This window comes from Pan paniscus, chromosome 12 (genome assembly GCF_029289425.2).
Source record: "Pan paniscus chromosome 12, NHGRI_mPanPan1-v2.0_pri, whole genome shotgun sequence".
Lineage (NCBI taxonomy): Eukaryota > Metazoa > Chordata > Mammalia > Primates > Hominidae > Pan > Pan paniscus.
Genome location: NC_073261.2, coordinates 38,283,963 through 38,309,468, shown reverse-complemented (window position 1 = coordinate 38,309,468; position 25,506 = coordinate 38,283,963). Strand labels below are relative to the sequence as shown.

At 42.7% G+C, this 25,506-nt stretch overlaps 1 protein-coding gene and 1 gene segment (V, D, J or C); both read right to left on the bottom strand.

The window, feature by feature from the left end:
- The window catches only part of LOC100967682 (uncharacterized), a 292,562-nt gene that overhangs the window by 131,092 nt on the left and 135,964 nt on the right, over window positions 1–25,506 (bottom strand). The gene's annotated exons all lie outside the window — the stretch shown is intronic.
- On the bottom strand, window positions 8,344–8,886 carry LOC134728607 (immunoglobulin kappa variable 1-27-like). The segment is given in 2 exon segments: window positions 8,344–8,690; window positions 8,816–8,886. Coding segments are annotated over 2 exon segments (402 nt in total).

The following is a 25,506-nucleotide window of genomic DNA, read 5'->3' as shown; positions in this document are numbered from 1 at the left end:
ATGGAAAATGATAACCTTAGGGCAGAAAACAAGAAAAGGCAAACCAAGATTTCCACAGGGTGAGGCTCCAATCCACAATCCTCAGACGAATGTCAGTGCTAAAAACCCTGGAGCATCCAGGGAGTGGCCAACAGTACTAAATGCTGAAAACCCAGAGTACACGAGTATCAGCCTATGAATGTCCCACACCAAATGCCAGGAAACCCTGGAGTATCCAGGGGCTGACCAGTGCAGAAAATCCTGGAGCCTCAGTGGGGTGGCCAACAATGAGCCCCAAAGGCCTGGTTGGGGCCATAGAACAATGTGACTCTGGCTTCTTAGAATCAACAGAACAGGAGAATTCTTACATCCAAGTGTCCTGCCTTAAACAATTGCACAAACATAATTAGTAGGGACCCAAAGAAAAAACTGCAAAGCAAACACATATATCGGGGCAGAAAATAAGATAAAATGGCTGATGGATAAATAAAATGTCATTAGAGGAGAAATGACTAAGAGAAAGATCAATGAGGATGTAGTCAAGTGTGCTATGGGGGACTTCAAATGGACTATTTAGCCAAAGGCCTTATTTCCTGGATCATCTGATATAGGGCAGGTGGGTAGATGGGACACTTACAGGTGTGCAGGAGCCAAAATGGTGCCAAGCAGTCTCTAACATGAGGCCTGCATGAAGATCTCTCCAGGCTCCCCAGCTTGGGTGGGTTGAGCTCCCACGGGTGAACTGGTGCATGGAGCGGCTGGCCTGCATGAAGCAGTGGCTCTGTGGCCACTTACCTATCTGCTCAGCTCCACCGCCTGTCAGGAAAGACGATGGCTCTTCAAACAGCCTTTGGCCAGTGTTAACAGCTCTGCAATGTTAGCAACTATGTAGCTTTAATCGCTGTAGCGCCGATCACTGTCTCGCCCTCTCTCACTGATCACTGACTTGCCACTTCTCCAATAGCTGTCTCGCCCATTGCTGATCGCTATGTCCATCTTCTCACAAAATGCCATCTCTTGCTGTCTCTTGCTCTATTGCTTCTCCGCTGTTTCTGCTGTCTCACCACCACATCAAACACTGCCTCTCACCATGTCCCATTTATCCTCCCTCCTCATTAAACATCCATCTGCATGTCCAGCCCTTGCATCCCCAGGCTGATGTCTCTGTCCTGGGCCAGGTACTGGAGAGTATTGTTCCTCCAACTTCACCAATAAGCCATGGTTCTCTCAAATCAAACTATCTCACTGCACCAATTTTGCCAAGGTTTGCTGTGCACTGGTCACCAACTTACCCAAATCTACTGGGACACAATTCCCATGCACAACCAGTAACATGAAGTGGATTACTACCTACAGAGAGTCAGTCAGAGAGAGGACAAAGCTGCCGGGGCCTGATTGACACTAGACTGTGCCTACCCCACAAGGACTGCAACTGTGGGACCCTGGAATGCAGCCCACCCTGGGTTTTATGTCTTAGAATCACATGACACACTGGGCTAGAGTGTTGAAGGAATTCCTGTTTCTAGTAGGGACAGCAACAGAACCCAGGCTGTTCTGGCCAATCATGCCCTATCTCAGAATGTTACATTTCCAGAACATTCTACAGTTATTCCTGAAAACTACAATCAAGAAAGCGAAGGGGACTGGGTTGATTCATGACTGAATGGAAACTGTTCTGCAAATACCAAAGTGAAATCATAACTCAGTAATCTTTTTGTGACTGGCTTATTTTACTTAGTGTAATGTTCTCTCGTTACATCCATGTTGTAGCATGTGTCAGAATTTCCCTGTTTAAAGCTAAATAATATGCTATTGTATGTATATACCACATTTGGATTACCAGTTCCCTCCTTTGTGAACATTTGAGTTGCTTCTACCTCTTGGCTATTGTGAATAATTTGGTTCTGAATGTGGGTATACAAATATCTCCTCAAGTTAATATCTTAAATTACCTGGGTATATGTCCAAAAGTGGAATTGCTGAATTATATAGTATTTCTATTATTAATTCTTCAAGGAATCACCCTCTGGCTTCCTACAGCAGGTGGGCCATTTGCATCACCACGACAGTGTCCACAGGAGCTCCAATTCCCTAAATTCTCACCAAGACTGGTCATTCTCTGTTTCCAAAAAAAAGTCCTAATAGGTGTGAGGTGGGTTTTGTTTTTATTTTTCTAAGGATTAATAATGTTGACAATGTTTTCCTATGCTACTTATCTAATCATCTCTAAAGAATATTCTTTAGAGAAATGTTGATTCATGTTCTTTTCTCATTTTTAATCAGGTATTTTATTTTAATGTTGACATGTAGAACTTATTTTTATATAGCATTGTTAACCCCTTATCAGATATGATTTACAAATATTTTCTTCTATTCCACATGTTGCATTTTCACTGTGTTGATTATGGCTTTTGATGCCCATTTTAAATTTTTATGTAGTCCAATTTATTTTCTTTTCTACTTTTGCCCGTATTTTGGTGTTAAAGGTGTTAGTATTCAAATGTCTATAAATACTGACTTACTATGCTGAGAAGGTCACACTCCACCATCTCTCTGATGGTGGAGCTAAGAGTTTTACACTCTCCCATTTTGTACCAGGGGACAGTGCAGCTACGTGAGAAGCCAGTGGCCTTCCTGAGCTTATTTGTTTTCCATGTTTGGTGACATGGATTGTTCACATCAGCTTCCTCTGGCAGGTCCACCTGGAAAGCATTATATTTAGCAAGAAAAAAGGAGGCTGTGAATGATGTCACTGTGGACTGTGTATATTCCCTGTTGCAAATGTCAAATCCATGAAGCATAAAAGGATTTACAAGAGGATATTAAATTCCTTGCAAATTGTCGAAAAGCCTTAAGGAACAGGCTCCAGGCAAAGCCTCTGGAACAATTCCAAGAATGGCACTGCTGGCGCAGCCTGGGGAGGAGCTCCTGCTGCCTGAGACTCCACATTCAAGCTGTCTCCTGCAGAAAAGAGAGCAGCTCTTCTCACTACTGCCCCCAGAAGGACAGCCGCTCTGCTATCAGCTACTAGAGATCTGACCCTTTTCTCTGTAGGCCTGCCTGTGTTGATTACATCTTCATTTCAGTCTCACGTAGATTCTTCTGTTTTCACGGGTACAGGGGTTATTCCTGCCCAGGTCCATCCTGTGGCTTTCTATCATAAATACACATCTTTCTACACTTGAATTTCCAGGCATTACCAGTATCAACAGCAAAATGCTACAACCAAACATAAAGATTTCCTTTACAAAGAACAATCATGCTAACCATGTAGCATTGTGCTCCCAAAAATGTGGGGAAACTCCAATCTGTTCAGCTCAACACCATCTAGGAATAAATGATCTTCTCTCATGAGTCACTAATCTGTTTACTTATTATTTGATTTGTGGTCTAAATTGTAAAGGTGGCTAAAAATAGCACTTTGAATTTTATAAAAAAGATTAAATTATTTAAAATACATATATGCATGACACATTTAGTTATTGTCACCAGCTTCTTTCACATTTATTTTATTCTCTAGTTTCTGGCAATACTTTTTCTACGGTAGAGTCTGGAAAGGCTACTCCTCATGTCTTTGGCTTCCTAAGTCCCAGATGTGGTGAAGAATGCCCATCAGCTGTGTTACTACAGAGTGCTTTTGGATTGAGATGAGGGAGGGGAAGTGCCTGATCTCACTCAAATGTGCTCAATTTCCTGGTCTGGGTCACAGCCAGGCAGCCCAGTCCTGTGGGCACAATATCTTCACTTGCCAGGTTTCTATCAAAATGAGTGTCCTTCTTGACTATGGAAAACACGGGGCATGGAAAGGATCAAGGAACAGCAAAGGGAGTACTTGGAGTTGCCTGAGCTGCCACTCTGGTTTCCTCAAATGTTTTCAATCCATTTCATTCATGATAATAAACACCTTTCTGCCTAACCAGACATAATGACTTTTCTCAGATCCAGCTGATTCAATGATAAATCTAAAGAGGAAAAATAAATACACTTTTCCACATTTAAGCTGACCAGGACGCTGTCCCTGGTGTTTACACCTTCATATCCCACTATGCGTTTCATCTTCCCTTTGCCTCACTGGAGATCTGAGTGCAGGGAATGCTTCACATGGCTGTGATCCCTAGAACTTCATCCTGATGACTGTTGAAATCTTCTCTGAGTTTTACCAGTGGAAATGGCAATAAATAGAAAGATTCCAGAAGGTCCCCTAGGTTCCATATTTTCTGTACTTCCTCTCTAAAATATGTAAAATCAATTCTATTGACTCTTGCTTTATATGGGCTAGGTCTATGGCCCCAGTACATACCCTAATGCCCTGTGTTGACCACTTATCCAGTGTTGTATTAAGTCTAAATGGTCACATGCTTATCGTATCAGTTCTTCCAATTTAGTGGAATAATTGTCATGTCAACTCTTTGGATTAAGAACCATCAACCAGGTCAGGCGTGGTGGCTCACACTTGTAATCCCAGCACTTTGGGGGACTGACATGCACAGATCAGGAGGTCAAGAGATCGAGACCATCTTGGCCAATATGGTGAAACCCCGTCTCTACTAAAAATACAAAAATTAGCTAGGCATGGTGGCACACACCTGTAGTCCCAGCTACTCGGGAGGCTGAGGCAGGAAAACAGCTTGAACCTGGGAGGCGGAGGTTGCAGTGAGCTGAGATCACAATACTGCACTCCAGCCTAGCGACAGAGCAAGACTACGTTTAAAAAAAAAAATCAACCAGAAAAGTGGAGCCCTGAGAAAATAGGAATAGAGTATTTCCAGCTGTTGAGTTGGCATAACAACGGTGAGTCTACAGCTCATTTTCAAGATATAAATATTCTGTTTATGGGAGTAACAGCACCATTCATGGTTAGTGTTTCAGAGTGTCCACCACATCTGACAGCATAGCAGCAATTCAATACCACAAGGGTTTGTGTGCCAGCTTTGCTTGACTAATAATGGGCTTTTCCCTGTCTATAGGGAAAGCTGCACCTGTGCATATGACAAGATCATGAGCTACACTTTGCTTTACTTTTCTTGAGGTAAATAAGTTGCTTGATCCAAAGTCATATTATGGAAGAGTTTCCTGACTCTGATGAAAGCACTTCGAAAATCTTCAAATAATATTTTATGCAGAGACATAACTGAAAAGAAAGGCAAATTCATATATAGGAAAATAACCACTCCTCATGTTACATGAGGTCCACTAGAATCACCTGACACCAGCTGTTAGTCTGAGCCCTGATGTGTCGCACAAAGTTAGGGGTGTTAGGGGTTCTTCTTGGCAAATTAGGTGTTCAGAAGCGTCAGTAGCCCTGTATGTCTCAGTTAGTTGAAACTCATATTATTGAATCCCCACAGGGACCTCCATAACATTGGTTCAGGAGACTCCCTAGGAAAGCTGGGAAAGGTGACTGACTGAAGTCCATGTGTTGACTCATCCTCATTATTAAAAGCCCCTGCTCATTAATGGCATTTCAATTAATATTCACTTGAAAAGCATTTTCTTTGATTATGGCTCAGTTTTGAAACATCTCGTCATAGCTCTTCCAGAATGACTTTGTCTGCAATCATCCTGCTGCATTTCTTTTAAGGCCGGATGATCTGTCAAAGCCAACAGCCAATATTATTAAATTGCTGTTCTCTTTGCAATGTGATCATCAGATCACAGTTTACCTTGCAGTTTACCCACTACATTTCCAGGGCTTCCTTGACAATGGCACTAATGTGACTCCATCCAGCATCCATTGTTGTGAGAACTCTATTTGGCATATTACCACTGTGGGCATGAACATAATGGAGACTTTCATAGGATGCAATGGTTAATATTCAACATTGGTCAAAATTTGCTCTAGTCCTACCCTTGGAACTATACTTGGTTGGAAAAATATTTTAGGTAAGGACAACCATTTGGTAGAGTTTTAAAAACAAAGGCTACAAAGAAATTTTCTTTAGCAGGAGTATGAACTATATGTGGTACAGAATACCATTTTTTTTATGGATTGTAACAAAGATTATTTAAATGTATATGAATACTACATATATTTGTAGCCAACATTTTATCAAATAAATATATATTCATTTCTATGTATCTTATATACATATATGCACATTTTTCCATAAATAATATTTAATTTTTTATCAAAATACTAATTCATTTTAATTTTGTCTTTAATTTTCCCTTAATATCTTCATAATTTCATTACTAAATGTTCACATTTAAACCACCAATTTAAGAAAAAATACATGTGTGTATATATAGGTAGCAGCGTAAATACTGTATCAGGAAGCTTTTATGCATTACTGATTGGTAACTGGTTAAATACACAACTCAGTGGCTGATAACAGTAAACATTTGTTTTCATGTTCATGGACGCTAATATTCATAATCATCTGGCTGATCAAGGAAGGGCTCAGCTGAGTGGTTCCTCTGCAAGACACAGAGCTTGTCTTCAGCCTATAGCTATCAATTGTCTGAAGACAAGGCTGAACAGCAGTGACTACACATGACACAAGATTCTTGTGACAGGTCACAGGAGTGAACAACATCCCAAACCAAACCGCACAGTTGAATTTAACTCCAATAATTTCAAACATAACTTCTAACATTTTAAATATATTCCTTTATTTCAGTGAGTACAAATTTTGAAGAAAATGTTTACTCCATTTAATTATAGAGGTGTTTGATCATTCCATGGACAAATAATTATACTTTCAACTTTACGATCTTGAAAATATTTGAAAATGTAAATTTGCATTAATAAGAAAGCTGGATGTGTCTTCAACATGGGTCTTTAAATATGATTTTTTTAATGGCCTCATTTGGGGAAGAATCATTTTAACTTATGTAAATATCCCCTTTTGCCTCTCTTTTGTCCTACAGAGTTGCCCAATAAGAGGTCCTTCCATGAGATTTGGAAGTCAGAAATGGATGACTCAATATTCTCCATTGGTACCTAAGAAAGACACAGGGACAGAGTTGAGGACTGGAAGAACACCTGGAAAGACGCTGTAGGAAGCTGAGAGCATCAGCACTCACTCCCAACCTTAAGCTTCTAGACAGGACTGAGGACCACATGGTTAGATAACCCATACTTCAGGGACAGATGCATTCTATTTTCTGAGGGAGCACCAGAGAATCCTGCATCTAATATCTTCTTTCATGACTAGTATATCCTTGGCTTTGAAAGGTTGTAGTGTGAAAGTTAATTGTAGGCACTGAGTCATTCTTGTCATACCCAACAGAGCCAAGAAACCAAGGGAAGGGCACTCAGGGTGCAAAATATTGTTTCTAGAATGCAATTGAAATAGGCCCTATTATCCCATGGAACTAATGTTTATGGGTTTTTGAATAGATGTAGATATTGACTCCCCAGTCTTAAAACTCATGATAGTTACATTTGTCTTATCTGAGTTCTTTTCTCAGGAAGCCAACCATCAGGCCTCTAGATACTATCAAGGAGCTGAAACTTACATATCACTGAATCGGGACAGTGAGACCCTTCGCCCGTTATGATTGCCTAACTGACCTCCTGCTTCCTGTTGAGCAAATTATCTTCCTTACCCTTCCCTCATTCCTGTTTTCCCACATTACTTACCGGCTATATAAACCCCTAATTTTATTTGGTCAGGGAGATACATTTGAGAATGGCATCCCGTCTCCTTGGCTGCAGCACCTGATTAAAGCCTGTTCATTGGCAATACTTGTTGCCTCAGTGATTGGCTTTCTGTGTGGTGATCTGCAGGATCTACACTGAATCCCTGGCATTTCAGTAACAAACTTCTCTGCAAACTTCACTGTTTTGGCTTATTGTCACCTGAAATCAAGTTTACCCACAACTTCTGAGATAACTTGATATTATTCTAGGATTCACTTTGTCCACCACTGCTTACCAGTCTAAGCTTGCCAGCTCCCAACCCTTACTAGTGCCAATGAACTTTTTCAAACAGCAATAAGTAATATTTTCCCTTTTTCATAAAACTCTAACCTACTCTTTGTTTTTCCAACATATTGAAGACCACTGAGTTTTCCTGTATGTCCCATTTGGCAAATATTTCTTTGCAAATAAAACATTAAATTTAGATATTCATCTCCACATTTTATTTAGCCTTTAGTAGTTTAGACTCTAATTCTCTGTATTAAGACTATTCCTGCTTAGAATATCTATAGTGGCTTCTTCTGTTTTATATGAATTCCAACTGAAGCCATAAACTAGACTCCTCAGGTGTCATGATCTCTGTCTTTATTAAATCAGGAGAGGCATTGCTATATCTGTGCTGTTGGGGCTGAGAAAGAAAACCATCAGAGTGTGGCTGCATCTGAGGAACACTCTCAGGCGATGGAGGCATCAGGAGGAGTAGCTGGGGCAGCCCAGACTCACACATCTCTTTCCCTGGGGGTTTTTGTTTGGGTGTGTAACACTGTGGGAGGGTTACTGTTATACTGTTGACAGTAATAAGTTGCAAAATCTTCAGGCTGCAGGCTGCTGATGGTGAGAGTGTAATCCGTCCCAGATCCACTGCCGCTGAACCTTGATGGGACCCCACTTTCCAATCTGGATGCATAATAGATGAGGAGCTTAGGGGCTTTCCCTGGTTTCTGCTGATACCAGGCTAAATAATTGCTAATGCCCTGACTGGCCCGGCAAGTGATGGTGACTCTGTCTCCTACAGATGCAGACAGGGAGGATGGAGACTGGGTCATCTGGATGTCACATCTGGTACCTGAGATTGGAAACATAAAAACAAATGTCCACACAATTAATCATGTAGTAAGATAACTTCCCTAAATAGGCAGACAGTACTGAGCACCCTGGGCTGAGTAAATTCCTAGTGTTCTCCTTCCTTACCTGGGAGCCAGAGCAGCAGGAGCCCCAGGAGCTGAGCGGGGACCCTCATGTCCATGCTGTGTCCTGACTGGGACTGACTCCTGCACGAAGTGTGACCAGCCTATTAATAAGTCCTCAGGGCAAGAGGATGTGCTGTGGGAACATGCAAATGAGCAGGGGGCAGGGCACGCTAGGCACAGCTGAAGGGCTGGTTCATCTCAGTAACTCAGCACTGGTTCAGTGTCTCCAGGTGTCACAGGTAAGACCAGGGTAACACAAATTTGTCTCCAGAGAATGTGTTTCTACTGGGGACTATTTTGTTATGAGAAACATCTTTTAGGTATTTTTTTGACAATTTGAAATACTCCTCAGGAGCCGATGGAGTAATATATTTCATTGGTGTATGGGGATTATTTAGGAGAATATACTTGTTTGTAGGAAACACATAGTAAAATGTTAGACAGTATGATTCTCGGGTCTTCAAAAGACTCTCATATACTTCCAGTTAGTGAAGGGGATGAATGAGTTATACTTGTAAATTTCTGTGAGGTTAACATTGTGGCTTTCTAAAAAAATTAAAAATAAAATTTATTGACATGATGCTATATATATTTGTAAGTATTAGGTAATGGTGTTATATCATTGTTCTTACGAGTATAAGATCAAGCAGTTTACTTGAGCTACACTAAGTTGATACCGTGTTTCCTCAATGCATGCAACACTCACAGATCCATGATTACAAGGACTTACAGGTCTCTTTAATACCCAGAGACTAAATGGGCTGCACCTTATTCTTGTTTTGGGCACCTTCATAGTGTACCTTCTTTTCTTCCATTGAGTATTATTCCCCAAAGTTCATCTCTTTTAGTGAGGGTGGCCACTGCATGGAGCATGTCCTTGCCATTCACCATCAATGCCATTTTCCTCTTATACTTTTTATCAGTGACTGGGGATATCATCCTGACCCAGACACCAGTCTCCCTGTTAACATCTTTAGGAAAGAGACACTCAATCTCTTATCAAGCAATTGCCTTTGTACATGGAGAAATCAGTTGGATCCAGATGAAACTGGACACGGATTTACACTCCTTATATTTCATATCTCTAATGTGCCCAAAAATGTCCCAGCCTGATTCAGTAACAGAGGCAGTGGATCCAACTATATCAGCATCAGTGGGCTGTGGCCTAGGGCTCCACAAAATTTTACTGATGCCTGACTAGGGCAGCCAAATCACAGCGCTGTATCCAGTGCAGAAACCTTCCTGCTGCTTTGTAAGCAGCCTGAATTTTTAGGGAACTTGCTTATATTGGGAGAAAGGAAGAAAGCTCGATCTGTCCTCTAAATATTTGCTGAAAGTAAACTGTCAAAAGAAAGATTAATAAGAGAAAAGGCAAACAAAATTCACTTAAAGTGCAGTGGGATATCATAGCAGGGTGATTACCCAGATAACTCAATGAGATCCTGTAATTCATATTTCCTTTCTAGGGAAGAGGGAATTGGGAAGTGTAGGCAACTTAGACTGAATAGATGAGAATGGAAGTGCATCTTCGAAAGAACAGTTAATAGCCTGTTTAGATAAAGCATCAACTTCCAGTCTCTTCTATTTTTGATTCCTGTTTTGTGTTAATCTTCCCTGATATAAAAATTCCCAGGAAGAATTTCCTTGACAATTGTTTTTCTTCTGGAGAATTTGCTTTTAGGCAGATGAAGGATATTTAGGAAAAGCCTTTTAGTGCATTTGCTGCTTTCTAAATGCCTTTAGTTTTACATAATCATCATACCAATACAGAATAGTTTGAGACGTTATTTTCTGGATTCCTTTACTTGCAACCTACCTGCCAACATCCTGTTTCAGAGAGATGCAGCTACAGATTGAGTGAGCAGTTGATCCCTGAACAACATGGACATTCGGGCACTGACCACTGGTGCAGTTGAGAACCTGTGTAGAACTTTTGCATCCCTAACTTAGGTACTAATAGAAGACATTCGACTGGAAGCCTTAGTGATAAAATAAATAGTTGATTAACAATTTTTTATGTTATATATATTTTATACTATATTTTTCCAATAAAGTATGTTAAAGAAAAAATTTTATTAAGAAAACCATAAAATGAGAAAACATATTTACTATTGATTAAGTACTTGCTCACAGGTGACACACAGAAGAAAATACAAGTGGATCTGCAAACTTCAAACCCAAGTTATTCAAGGGTTAACTGTACCAGATGAATGTAGCAGTCCCCATATGTACTCTAGGGCTTTCCCCTTTGCTGTACCTCTGCTCACTTCCCATGGCCATATATATGTCTTATGTTCTTTATGATCTTGGGCAGAGAGCTCTCCCTTCATGCATTGCTGGCCAGATGTCCTGGAATGAGTATCACTTAGGAAATTGCTATGGCTTGACTGTGTCCTCCAAAATCCATCTGTTGTAAAGTTCATTCTCAGTGTAATGGTATTCCCAGGTGGGGCCTATTGGGATGTGTTTAGGTCATGAGGGTGGAGCCCTCTAGTGGAATACATTAATGCCAGTATAAACAGGGTTTATGGGGCTGGAATCTTTCTCTCTCTTCTGCTCATCTGTCATGATAAACATGGCCTTCCTTCCTTTGAAGGATTCAATGATCCAGGCATCATCTCGAAAGCAGAGAAAGCCAACCTTAACCTGCCCATGCCTTGATCTTAAATTTCCCATTCTCCAGAAGTGTGAGAAAATATATTTCTGTTTTTTATGAATTACACAGTGAGAAGGAATCTGTTATAGTGGCTTGAAAGAGAACAGGAGAGACAGCTCACAATCAGTGAGGACAGGATGAGGTGTATACATACCCCAGCTTCCTCATCTCTCAGGTGGAATAGCCCAGAGGAATTTAGTCCATGTTTCCACATGTGGTTGATCTTCAGTTATCCTGAGTCAGGTGGGTGGTTGATGTGTCTTTTGCCATTCATCTTCTGTTCTCTTCCTCACTTTCTTCCTTTCCTCCCAGTGTAAATTTGCTGCCTAAACAGGAATATTAATTGCTGGTGGACCCAAACCAAGATAGTAAAAAAATTCGTTAATCTTTTGTGTGAGGGGCATTTCTCATCTGAATTCTTATCATTTCTCTTTCTTTGACATGTAGGAGTATTCAGGAAGCACCTAATTTTTTCTTTTACCAATCTATTTTAGATCAAATTTATGCAGTGATTTTTTTTTTCTCTGTGTTTTTTAAACCAAAAATTAACTTGTAACCCACCAATGAGCTGAGCTGAATGGACTGCACTTTTGACAGAGAGAACTTCAAAGAAATCTGAAAAACTAGGTTAGGCCATGACTAGCTGGTGGGTTTAGATGTGCCTCATTATACTCTCCTCCCTTTTGAGTTCAGACACAACTGACCAGTATTATCACTACAACAGACATCTTTGGACTGACAAAACAGATGCTTGGTAGCAATAAGATACCATACTCCAACATGACAGATAATAGGCCCTGAAGAAAATCTAAATATTTTACCCCAAAAATATTTCTTCATCATATTCTGAAGCGGCCCTGCAAAGCTGCCTGTAGTGGGGGAAATTTGCATTCTGTAGAGAATCTCCTACGCTTACTAAGTCTTTTCCAAGTCTGACATTATTATTTTTTTTAAGTTCTGATAAGCAATGTCTACTTTGTCTGCTACCCATAGGATTCATCTACACGACAAGAACCTTGGCTTATCTAAACTCAAGCGTACCCCTCATCTAAACTCAAGAACTTCTTTATGGTGAATTCAGCTCTTTAGGCAGAGTTTAACTCTTTCAATCTGTTGCCAATCAGGGAAGCTTTGAATCCACCTATGACCAGGAGGTCCTCCTTCAAGATATCCCACCTTTCTAGTACAAACTAATGTATATCTTATATGTATTGATTTATTTCTTTGCTTGTAATTTCTGTGTCTCCCTAAAGTTTATAAAACCAATGTATAACCCAAACACATTGGGCACATGTTTGCAGGAGCCCCTAAGGCTGTGTCACAGGCCATAAGCCTTATCTTTGGCAAAATAAACCTATAAATTGATTGAGACCTGTCTCAGATTCTGTTTTGTTTACACTGGGTCACAAAATTTAAAAATCCTCCAAAACTATCTACACATCCATGAATCTACATTAGAGACAGAGGAGTGAGCTTACTCCAACAGTTTAAACTCACAAGTTAGAGGAACCTGAGTCTAAGATTTTGTCCGGCTCTCTTGCTTCATAAAAATACTTTGTGATTTTTTTTAAGTTTTCCTTTAGAGAAGGACAATTTTGGGGAATATATTTATTGTTGCTGGGATGAATAATGTCCCCACTGCAAAATATGTCCATGTCCTAGTCTCTGGAACCTAAGTGTTATAGGAGTTATTAAGAAATTATTTTAGGCAGATAGAGAGGAAAAGGGGTCCTTTGTATCACGCATGTCTGTGTGAAGAGGCCACCAAACAGACTTTGTGTGAGCAATAAAGCTTTTCAATCAACTGGGTGCAAGTGGGCTGAGTCCAAAAAGAGAGTCAGCAAAGGTTGGTGGGATTATCATTAGTTCTTACAGGTTTGCAACAGGCGGTGAAGTTAGGAGCAATTTTTTGGGGGAGGGAGTGGATCTTACAAAGTACATTCTCAAGGGCAGGGAGAATATTACAAAGTACCTTCTTAAGGGCAGGGGAGGATATTACAAAGTACCTTCTCAATGGTAGTGAGGGTGTATCATACAAAGTACATTTACAAGGCCAGGGGAATATCACAAAGCACATTATCACAAGGGCAGGGAGGGTGTATTGTCACAAATCAATTGATCAGTTAGGGTGGGGCAGGAACAAATCACAATGGTGGAATGTCATCATTTAAGGCAGGAACTGGCTATTTTCACTTCCTTTGTGGATCTTCAGTTGCTTCAGACCGTCTTGATGTACATGCGCAACTCACAGGGGATATGATGTCTTAGCTTGGGCTCAGAGGCCTGACATTCCTGTCTTCTTATATTAATAAGAAAAACAAAACAAAATAGTGGTGAAGTGTTGGGGCAGCGAAAATTTTTGGGGGTGGTATGCAGAGATAATGGGTGATGTTTCTCAGGGCTGCTTCAAGCAGGATTGGGGCAGCGTGGGAAACTACAGTGGGAGAGATTAAACTGAAGAAAGATTTTGGGGTAAGAGCTGATATTGTGGGGTTGTTAGAAGGAGTATTTGTCATATAGAATGATTGTTGATGGTCTGGATGCAGTTTTGTATGAATTGAGAAACTAAACAGAAGACACAAGGTCCAAATAAAAGAAGGAGAAAAATAGGTATTAAAGGAGTAAGTATTGTTAGTGCCCAGGACATCCAATTAGAGAGTATCCAAGGGGATTCAGCATAATTATTTGCTTGATTGGCGACTCTCTGGGCTCTATGCTTGAGTTTTTTTATGTTGTTATATATACCAGGCCAGATTGATTTAGGTACAAACAACACTCTTCATTTAAAAATGTACGGTCTTCCTTTTTCAGCAGTGAGTAAGTCGAGGCCTATTCCTGTCTTCATATATTAATAAAAAAAAGTTAGTGGTCAAGTGTTGGTGTCATGAGGGGAACAGGAAGTTGTTTGGTCCTATTAGCAGATTCATTTTTGGGGGTAAGTAAACTAGTGTGCATGTGCCTGTCTAATTGATAGGTAGACACATATAGGTGGAGGAGCCACAGAGGAAGAAGAGAACTTTGTAAGGCAAAACTGGAAATGTAAAGTGAAAAGATGAGAGGGAACACCAAAAGAGGTGTCTGGCACCCAGACTTTTAGGGATTGAGTGTTGGCACCCACCATTAGAGGTTGTAATGGGATTGATGGGGCAACTGGGTAAAGGGGGAGGTTCAATTTTTATGGTGTATGAGAAAGCCCACAGTGTCTATGAGTAGCATTTCACTGCTACTCATGGGGCTGGGTATAAGCAAGCAAGAGGAGGGGCTAGGAGGAGAGTCTGAAGAACAAGGGGGAAGGTAGCCAAGGATGGAGTGAAATGCAGGGCAAATGTCTTAAAGGAAATGAGAGGTTCTAAGAGGTGGGCTAGTGGCTTGTAACCCACATGTAAGAGATTATGAAAGGATGATAGAATGGAATGAGTCTGTGAGGCTGGAAGGAGGAATTTTCCTTGGTCTAAGAACCATTTATCTTGAGTGGGGAGGGATTGATAGGTGGAAACTTCAGTGGGAGAGTAAGTAGGAGTGACTGATGAGAAGGAGAAAAACTGGCCATGAGACAGACGTTGGAACACTAGCTGCTTCTTTAGCTACCTTATCAGCATAAGCATTGCCCTGAGTGATGGGATCTGATGCCTTTGATTGGCCCTTGCAGTTAATGACTCCAGCTACCTTTGGAAGTAAAGCAGCCTTGAGAAGAGTTTTTGTTTGTTTGTTTGTTTTGTTTTTTTGTTTGTTTGTTTTGTATTTTAAAGAGGCATTAATGATGGAGGACCCTTGCACAGCGAGGAAACTCTTTCCACCCATATAACAGCATGGTGGTGCAGGATATGGAAGGCATATTTAAAGTCAGTATAAATATTGACACGCAGTCCTTTTGCAAGAGTGAGGGCTCGAGTTAAGGCAATGAGTTCAGCTTGCTGAGAGGTAGTGGAGTGGGGCAGAGTGGCAGCCTTAATGATAGATTTGGAAGATACTATAGCATAGCCTGTCTTTGCTGGTGAGTGGCAATTAGGCCTGGTGGAACTGCCATCAATAAACCAAGTATGTTCAGGGTGAGGAATAGGGAAGAAGGAAATATGGGGAAATGGAGTGAATGCCAGGTGGATTAGAGAGATACAGTCATGGGGGTCAGGTGTGGTATCAGGAATAATGTGGGGGCCAACCCAAAACAGTAAGGTCAAGTTTGGACAGAAAGGCTACAGGGCGTCATCCCGGCTCTTGTGTAAGAATTCTGACTGCACAGCCCTGCACTTCAGCTGTGTGTAATGAAAAAGGGTTGGGATGTGGAGAACTATTGTGGGAGCAGCTTTTAGGGCTGTTTTTAAGGAACAGAAAGAGGAGTGGGGAAAGGATTTAGGATCTATGTGGTCAGCTAGGTTTCCTTTTGTGAGTTTATATAATGGTTTAGTTAGGATGGCAAAACCAGGTATCCAAAGGTGAAAGTACCTACTAACCATGCCTAGGAAGGAAAGGAGTTGTTGCTTTGTAGAAGGGGTTGGGTTTTGGGAGATTAGCCGGATATGACCAGCATGGAGAGCACATGTGTTTTTATGAAGAATTATGCTGAAATAGGTAATGGATGAAGAAGAAATTTGGGCTTTGGAGGGGGATACGCGATATCCCTTTGAGAATAGATGTTGGAGAAGCAGGAGGGTGTCCTGTTGAGAATATTTGTAGGGGGTGGCTATAAAGTAGAAGGTTGTCAAAATATTGAATAAGGTGAGAAGCAGATGGACGGAAAGAAAGTAAATCATGAGAAAGGGCTTGACTGAAGTAATGTGGGCTGTCCTTGAAGCCTTGCAGCAGTACAGCCTAGGAAAGTTGCTGAGACTGATGGGTGTCAGGGTCAGTCCAAGTGAAAGTGAAGAGAGGCTGGGATGAATGGTGCAAAGGAATAGTAAACAAAGCATGCTTGAGATCCAGAACAGAATATTGGGTTGTGGAGGGAGGTATTGAGGTGTGGCTGTAGCCCAGGAATAGTCAGGGAAGCAAATAATTTGGTTAAAATGTCTTGACCTAATAAGGGAGCTGGGCAGGTAGGGATAACTAAAAAGGAGTGCATAAAAGAATATTGTCGAAGTTGGCACCAGAGTTGGGGAGTTTTAAGGGGTAGAGCCACCTGGCCGTCAATACCCACAACAGTTAAGGAGGCAAGGGAAACAGACCCTTGAAAAGAAGGTAATGTGGAGTGGGTAGCCTCCGTATTGATTAAAAATGAGATGGACTTACCTTCCAATGTAAGAGTTGCCCAAAGTGTGTGTGATGGTCCAGGAGGTTTCTGAGGTGATTGGGCAGCGTCAGTCTTCAGCCGCTAAACCAAGAAGATCTGGGAAGGAGTCAGTCAGAAAGCCTTGGGCCAGAGTTCCAGGGGCTCTAGGAGTGGCTGCCGGGCGAGTTGGACAGTCCGATTTCCAGTGGGGTCCTGCAGAGATGGGACATGGCTTAGGAGGAATCCCAGACTGGGGGCATTCCTTGGCCCAGTGGCCAGATTTCCAGCACTTGAAGCAAAATCCTGGGGGAGGAGGTCCTGGAAGAATGCCTGGCTGCTGTGTTTTAGGCGTTTTGAAGTTCTTTTTTTTTTTTTTTTTTTTTTGAGACGGAGTCTCGCTCTGTCGCCCAGGCTGGAGTGCAGTGGCGCGATCTCGGCTCACTGCAAGCTCCGCCTCCTGGGTTCACGCTATTCTCCTGCCTCAGCCTCCCGAGTAGCTGGGAATACAGGCGCCCGCTACCACGCCCGGCTAATTTTTTGTATTTTTAGTAGAGACGGGGTTTCACAGTGTTAGCCAGGATGGTCTCGATCTCCTGACCTTGTGATCCGCCCGCCTCGGCCTCCCAAAGTGCTGGGATAACAGGCGTTTTCAAGTTCTTGTGTGCTGGAGATGTGGCTGGGATTTCTCTCACAGTGGAAGCAAGTAATTGCAACTCAGAAATACACTGTCATTTGGCTGCTTCTTTTTTATTATTGTACACCTTGAAGGCAAGGTTATTTAAGTCCTGTTGTGGAGTTTGAGAGCTGGAATCTAATTTTTGGAGCTTTTTCTAATGTCAGGAGTGGATTGAGTGATAAAATGCATACTGAGAATAAGACGGCCTTCTGGCCCCTCTGGGTCTAGGGCAGTAAGGCGTCTAAGGCTTGTTGCCAAGTGGGTCATGAACTGGGCTGGGTTTTCATACTTGATTTAAAAAAGCCTAAACACTAACTGATTTGGGAGCGGTCAGATGAAGAAAAAGGGGCATTAACCTTGACTATGCCTTCAGCTCCAGCCACATCTCTAAGAGGAAATTGTTGGGCAGGTAGGGGAGGGCTAGTTGCGGAACAAAACTGTAAGCTGGACTGGGTGTGAGGAGGGGAGGTGATAGAAGGATTATAGGGTGGGGAGCAGAGGCTAAGGAAGAATTGGGACCTGGCTTGGCTGGGCAAGGAGTGGCCTGGGGAGGAGGGGAGAGGTCAGATGGGTTTGTAGAAAAGGAGGATTCAAAGGACTCAGACCTTGGGGTTGAGATTGAAGGAACAGACAGGAGAGAAAGATGAAAGATTTGGGACAAGTCGCATTGGAGCAGAGACTAAGGAGGGACCGATGTGTAAAAGAATGCCTGGATGTCAGGCACCTCAGACCATTTGCCCATTTTTTGACTAAAATTATCTAGGTCTTGTAGAATGGAGAAATCAAAAGTGTAATTTTCTGGCAACTTAGAAACATTATCAAGTTTGTATCGAGGCCAAGCGCTGTTGCAGAAGAAAATAAGACACTTAGATTTTAGGTCAGGCAAGAGTTGAAGAGGTTTTAAGTTCTTGAGAACACAGGCTAAGAGAGAAGAAGGAGGAATGGAGGGTGGAAGGTTCCCATAGTGAAGGAGGCAAGCCCAGAGAAAAGAGAGCATAGAGACATGGAGGGGTGGGGGCGGTGGTACTTGCCACCCATGGGAGGTGGTATTTGCCACCAAGGTGAAGGATCAAGGCAGGCATCCCCGTGGGGAACAGACACCTCTGAAAGGTGGGTGAAAAATCAGGCAGGCATCCCTGCAGTGATTAAACACCAAGGGAAGACTGTCTTCCGAAGTCCGTGACCCATGCTGGAGTTTTGAGTTCATGGATAAAACATGTCTCCTCTGTCTCTACCAAAAAGGGAAAGGAAACAAAATTAAGGAAGGGAGAGATTGAAGGCTGGAGGGATAATGAGAGAGGTTGGAGAAGAGAGTGAAAAGACCGCTTACCCGATTTGAAATTGGTGAGATATTCCTTGGGCTGGTTGGTTTGAGGATCTGAGGTCGTAGGTGGATCTCCTCATGGAGTGAGGGTGAGGACAGGGGACTGGTCGCATGAAGAAGTCCTCCTGTCCCAGGTCTTCAGCACAAAATGACAAGCGCATCCATGTGAAGAGACAACCAAACAGGCTTTGTGTGAGCAATAAAGCTTTTTAATCACCTGGGTGCAGGTGGGCTGAGTCCAAAAAGAGAGTCAGCAAAGGGTGGTGGGATTATCATTAGTTCTTATAGATTTGGGATAGGCGGTGGAGTTAGGAGGAATTTTTTGTGGGCAGGGGGTGGATCTTACAAAGTACATTCTCAAGGGCGGGGAGAATATTACAAAGTACATTCTTAAGGGTGGGGGAGGACATTACAAGCTACCTTCTCAAAGGTGGGGAGGGTGTATCATACAAAGTACATTCACAAGGCCAGGGGAATATCACATGTACATTATCGCAAGGGCAGGGAGGGTGTATTGTCACAAAGTCAATTGATCAGTTAGGGTGGGGCAGGAACAAATCACAATAGTGGAATGTCATCAGTTAAGGCAGGGACTGTCTATTTTCACTTCTTGTGTGTATCTTCAGATGCTTCAGGATGTCTGGATGTATACGTGCAGGTAACAGGGGACATGATGGCTTAGCTTGGGCTCAGAGGCCTGATAATTGGTTTCTTTTAAAGCAGCTCCAGAAACACTTCTTGTCTAGCAGGACAGCCCTGGCTCTTAGAGCTGGGCCAGCAAGATTTGATATACAAATACTGGCCATGAGAAACTGGATCCAGCCAAACATGGCGATTCCCACATTTTTCTTCTTTTTTTTTTTTTGTTTGTTTTTTTTTGAGACAGAGTCTCGCTCTGTCACCCAGGCTGGAGTGCAGTGGAAAGATCTCAGCTCACTGCAACCTCCACCTCCTGGGTTCAAGCAATTCTCCTGCCTCAGCCTCCCAAGTAGCTGGGATTACAGGGGTGTGCCAGCATGTCCAGCTAATTTCTGTATTTTTAGAAGAGATGGTGTTTCACCATATTGGCCAGGATGATATCAATCTCTTAAACTCGTGATCCACATGTCTGGGATTACAGGTGTGAGCCACCGCTGGGATTACAGGTGTGGGATCCCACAAGTGCTGGGATTACAGGTGTGAGCCACCGCTCCCGGCTCCCACCTTCTTCTTCCTTGCCCCTACATGTGCCTGGAAAAATGGCTGCACCCACATATCCCCATGTGTGTAGGACATTATGGCATCCTGCATTTGCATATAAACGCTTGGGTGGAAGGGCCAGTTTTTTCTCAGGCTACATGAATGACATGTCTGGTCAACCAATCCCCTGAGCCCTGGGCAAATCAGACACCACCTCCTCCAGCCTCCTCATATAAGCAGCCACTTTTCTGCTGCACATGGAGTTTTCTCTTTGTATAATCCCCCCTCCCTCTGTCTCTGTATGGGGGAGCTGTTCTCTTCTTCGTTCCTTCTTGCGTATTAAACTTTTTGCTCCTTAAAACAACTCCACGTGAGTTCGTGTCTTTTCAAACAAACCAACGTGAGACTAAGAGCCCTGGTGTTTCTCCAGTCATTGGAGCCATATCATAAGAATTCTACCTTACATAGCAAAAGAAGAACTTGACAGATGTAAGTTAAGGACTTTAAGAATAATCAACCTGGTTATCCAGATGAAACCAATATAATCACAAGGGTCATTAAAATAGAGGAGGAGGCTTGCAGTCAGAGAGGAGCTGGGACAAAGGGGAGGGATGTGGTTTGAGGAAGGAAGGGGCCATGGAACCAGAAATGTGGGGGCTCCTGGAAGATAAAAAGCAGACGATCCAGTTCTCTCCTGTGGAGCCTCCAAAAGGATTATTCCCTACTGACACCTTAACATTAGCTCAGTGAGAATGCTGACTTCCAGAACTACAGGGTAATACATTTATGTTGTGTGAAGCCAATAAGACTGTGGCAATTTAAACAGCAGCATTGGAAGCTAATGCAAGGGGAAGAGATGTCTTTAACCTCACTGAGAGCATGTTTGTCCTCTGTTCTTGGACATATTTTCACCTTGTCTTTTGGTTTCAGTTATGACGAGAGACAGAGAAAATTTTTCCGAGAGAAGAGCTAGCACGAGAATTCTTTTTAGCTACAAAACCTCTTGGGTAAAAATCCCATGATTATCTCTTATACGATGTGGGTATCACAGAGTTTAGGAGTAAGATCTCACAGCACTTGATAGGATGAAGAGGGTTATGTTTATTGGTTTGTTTTCATATTAGGAGGGAAAATTAGATTTTCAGGATACAATCTGAGAAGGACAGATGGAGACAGGGATATTGTAAGAGAAAGAGAAGATGTGGAAGGAGTCAGAGCAATGAAACGTGTACTTGCTCCCAAATCTAAAATAAAGGCATTGATTTTCGAAGGTGAAGCAAAACTCTTCACCTTCCATCTTCTTATGAAGGATCAAATTCTTCCTAGAGTCCCTGCCCCTCCTTCACTCCCCTGACATTGCATTGTGGAGCTAATCACATGTGCCCCTAATCCCTGCAACTGTCCTGGGCTGGGAGAGGCTCACTGTCCTCACTGTGCCCAGCAGGATAGAGCTGGTGCCCTAGGCACCAAAGGAGAAGAGGATGCTTTCCATGCAGTTGATAAGAGCTTTTCCACATTTTACATTTCACTATAATTATAAGTAAAGTTGTGTAGAGAGAAGAGAACATATGGGCAACTTTATCTGGTGGGCTTGGAAGAGGCCAGGCTCTGAGAATGACAATGAATTCATATTTCTAATTTTCAAGGTGGCAAATGCTAGCTTTAGCAATTGTGGAAATGTGGACTTTGAGTTTAAGAACAAGACAGACTTTCAGGTACTGCAATAAATGAGGAAACATTTAGAATAGGGTCCTTAGCCCAGGGCGAAGGTCAGGCTGGCAGTGCCTGAGAGCTGCCAGGTGCTGGCCCTGGACTGTGGGGGAAGCAGCTGTTCTCCTGAGCTACAAGGCTGAGGACCTGGGAGGAACCACAGGCCCTGGCCACAGGGCTGCCTGGCAGTGGCTTCAGGGAAGGAAAGTGCTCACTAATTCAGGGGAGCTGCATTAAGCATATATCCTGCAGCCTGGCAAGAGTGAAAGTCTCAGAGACTTTAACTGGACTCCCTGGTCTTGAATGAGTTTGACCCTGTTGGAGCCAAAGAGAGAGGGTCAGCAAATGTCCTGAAAGCCTTTACTCAGCCAGGCTCTGTTCTGCTTGGGAAGAAAAGGAACACATGCCACACAAATAAACATCAAATTATGTGTATCTGCAATATGAATTTCTAATATAAATTTTACATATTGAATACATATATTTTATAAATAAGTTGTATTTATATATTTGCATATACTATGTATTCATTTATGGATAAATATGTGGTACACATTGATATATAAAGATATATAACTTTGATTGCTAGTATATGGTACAGTTTTAAACTTTAATGAACTGAACGTGAACATTGAAAATGAGCACTGGGTGCACCACCTCATGGCCCCTTCCTCACTCCAGGGCCTGAGGGTCATAAAGCTCAGGACCATGTTCCATGTCCCCCTGGGCTGACAGCAGTGAACTGCCCATTGCTGAGGCTGTTGAGTGACCTGAGGGGTGTCTGCGGAATCACAGACTAGCAGATGCCCGGGAGACGGATAGTGGCTCTGGGCCCTTAATGGAGGGATGTTTTGTCCCCAGAGCTCAGCATAGACAAGTTCTCTTTGGGTCATTTGTGTCAAACAAAGCAGCACATATGGCTCAGAGTTTGCATGGTCACAGGATGAAGCCCCTCCATGTCTCATTCCCAACTTCCACTCTGACTGGGCTGATGTGCAATATCTCTGCCCAGCTTCAATGGCTCACCAGCTGCTAGGACTCTGTTGACAGTGGCCTATGTCTGTTCCATGCACAAACTTCTCAATAGTTGCCGTTTTATTTTCTGATCTCCAATAACCACAACTTGCCAACCATGACCCTTCCACAAAGATTCATGTAGTGGGGTCGGAACTATGGGTTCAGCAATATGCTGGGGCATGTATGTAAGAGAAACAAGGCATGGACAGCCCATGTCTGAAGTGAGGATGAATTTTATCATGAATTCGAAGTAGGAGGTGGGAGAAAACATCCTGACATGCTCCATGCAGTGATGCCCACAAGATACCCTGGAGGTGCCCATAGAGGAGGTGGGAAGAGGGTGAGAGGCAAAGAGGGGATGTGAATTCAGAGGTGTCCCCCAGCCTGTTTCCCTGAGAAGATTTCAGACGCTTAGTAGCCCCTGGGCACTTTGAGAGACCGAGGAGGAAAGATCATGTAAAGCCAAGAATTTGATGTCCCACCCCCAACCCCACACATACAATTTGTTAAAATGTGTGAACAATGGCATCACAAAGTGATTATGTATGAACATTTGCTCAGAAAATTAGAAAACAAAGCAATGTCTTCTGAGCTAACAATACTATAATAAAGATGTTAATTTTTTAACTATAGTAAATACAGAGAACATGAAATTGTCTATCTTAACCATTTCTAAGAGTGGAGTGCAATGCCATTAAATATATTCACATTGCTCTGCTATTATTACTGATACTAAATCCAGAACCATTTTCATCTGATTAAAATTAATATCTATAACCTTTAAACAAGACTCCACCCCAGTTCCTCTATCCTTACCCCCAACAACCTCCATTCCAGTTCTGTCTTTATGTCATTGACATCTTTGAAGCAGGTTCACTGTGCACTGGTTACCAACGTACTTGAGCTTGGGTACGACACCCCCACAGCAAGTTACATGAAGCAGCAAGGGAACACAAAAGTCTTGGACTTATTATGGGTCAGTACCTCAAAGCACAGGAAAGCTATGTGGAGCTGATGGAGTTGACTATGTGTACCCCACATGCACCACATCTCAGGAACCCCGGAAAGCAGCCACTCCGGGTTTTATATCCTGAGGTAATAAGACACAAAGGCTAAAGTGCTAACGGACATTCTATTCTATGGGAAACTGGTATAGAGCACAGGTAGGTTGTTCTGCTCAGTTCCTCTCCATCTCAGGATGTTACAATTCCCGCACATTCCACAATTATTCTTAAGAACTCTTAAAATAAGCAAGAAAGTGGAGAGAACTAAGTCAGTCCAGGGTCATTGAAGAACTGTCTTGCAGTTACCCCACCACCTAGACATCCCCCTTAGCAAAGCTAGCATACTTCATAGGCCCACCAACTTCCCCGAACTGGAGGCAGAAGTTTATCTTTTCAGATTGATGAAGCACCTTGACTAACGCAATCTCAATGCAGATTATTAAGCCACAGTGAGAGTCCATTTCACTGGGCCACGAAAAACTAGTACCACTGGCAGGAGGATAAGACCCCCCAAAGCAGTGACTAAGATGCTAAAGAGGTGAAAGGGGGATCTTTCAGATGCCCCATTGTCTGTAGCTAGTGAGCCTGCTTCAGGATCACCTATACTTGTATTTCTAGGATACCTGAGGTTTTTATCCAGGTACAGGAAGCAGTGTTGGGTGTTGGGTGTTGGTAATTGCATGGAAAGTCCATTAGTTTCCATGAGAATGTGCCCATTGTCATGTTGATTGGGCAGTGAGACTGTTTCTTGGTCAGAGTGAAGTCTCATGGAATATCCAAAAACGTGACATAAATTCCTCTCAAGGGTGGCCATGGTAGCCCCAGCGTCTAATAGAGTGACATATATTTAGCTGCCCGGGAAGCAAACTATGGCCATAGTCCTTTTCCCTATACAAGGGATCCTTTAATAGTTCAGTCACTCAGTTGCTATTTTCCTGACCAGATGGCTGGGTTGTTGGCAATGGCCCATGATTTAGTGGAAATGGAGCAAAATATAGTGTTAGGGGCAGCCTGCATGGCTACTATCATTGCATGTAGTTTGTCCCATTGGGCAGAATGTCCATGTTCAGTGTCAGTCAAAAGATGCCATCCCCTGGCTGAATGGTGGCCAAACCCAGTGGATCCACTGGCATGTGTTTTGTACAATCATCAGGGCCCCTTGCCATACTGACATAGGCATGTCTCTGAATCTTTGACTCTTTGGCCAAAGGAGAAGAAAATTGTCCCCTATGGGTCATTTGTTCCCTTCTAGCAAGCTTGCCATTTGTTCATGGGGCACATGGGTCCTGTGGGATCGTAGTTAGGGCTGATTCTGACTGTATCATTTCCATTTAATAATTTGGATCTGTTGGGCCTGTCCAGTTTTGTTGATTGTGTTTGTAGGCACCAGAGTGAGAATGGCTAGTTAAGGTAGGAGCGTCATCCCTGATGCTCTAGCTCTGAGATACTCAGCCCCTATCAGTTTCCTACAGCAAGCAAGGAGCGCCATTCAAAAGAGGCACAACTGTTGGCTGTTTCAGGAAACTTTTGTGTCCAAAATCTGATTCTGGTGCACCGAGTGAAAATTTTCTGTTGCCACAGGCTCCAGTCAGCATGCATAGAAATAGTGGACACCTGGATTTCCATGGAGCAAGCGGGCTCTAAAGCTCTTAAAGAAGTCCCTCGGCCATGCCTTGTTGAACAGATTCCAAGTCTACTGTTGCAAAGGGCCCTGTTCAAGGATGACAACTTTGTTCCATGATTTTGACTAACGTGACCAAAAGAATACCCAGGTAAGATTTCTACTGTCCCCAGTACCCAAAAATACCTACTAGCTTGTAGGTCTCCTTCCTTTTAGTGGGTGCCACCAGGACCAACAGTGATTAACTATTTCTGGGATACTGCCTTGGTTTCCTTTTCAGGTGGCCTTAGCATTCATCC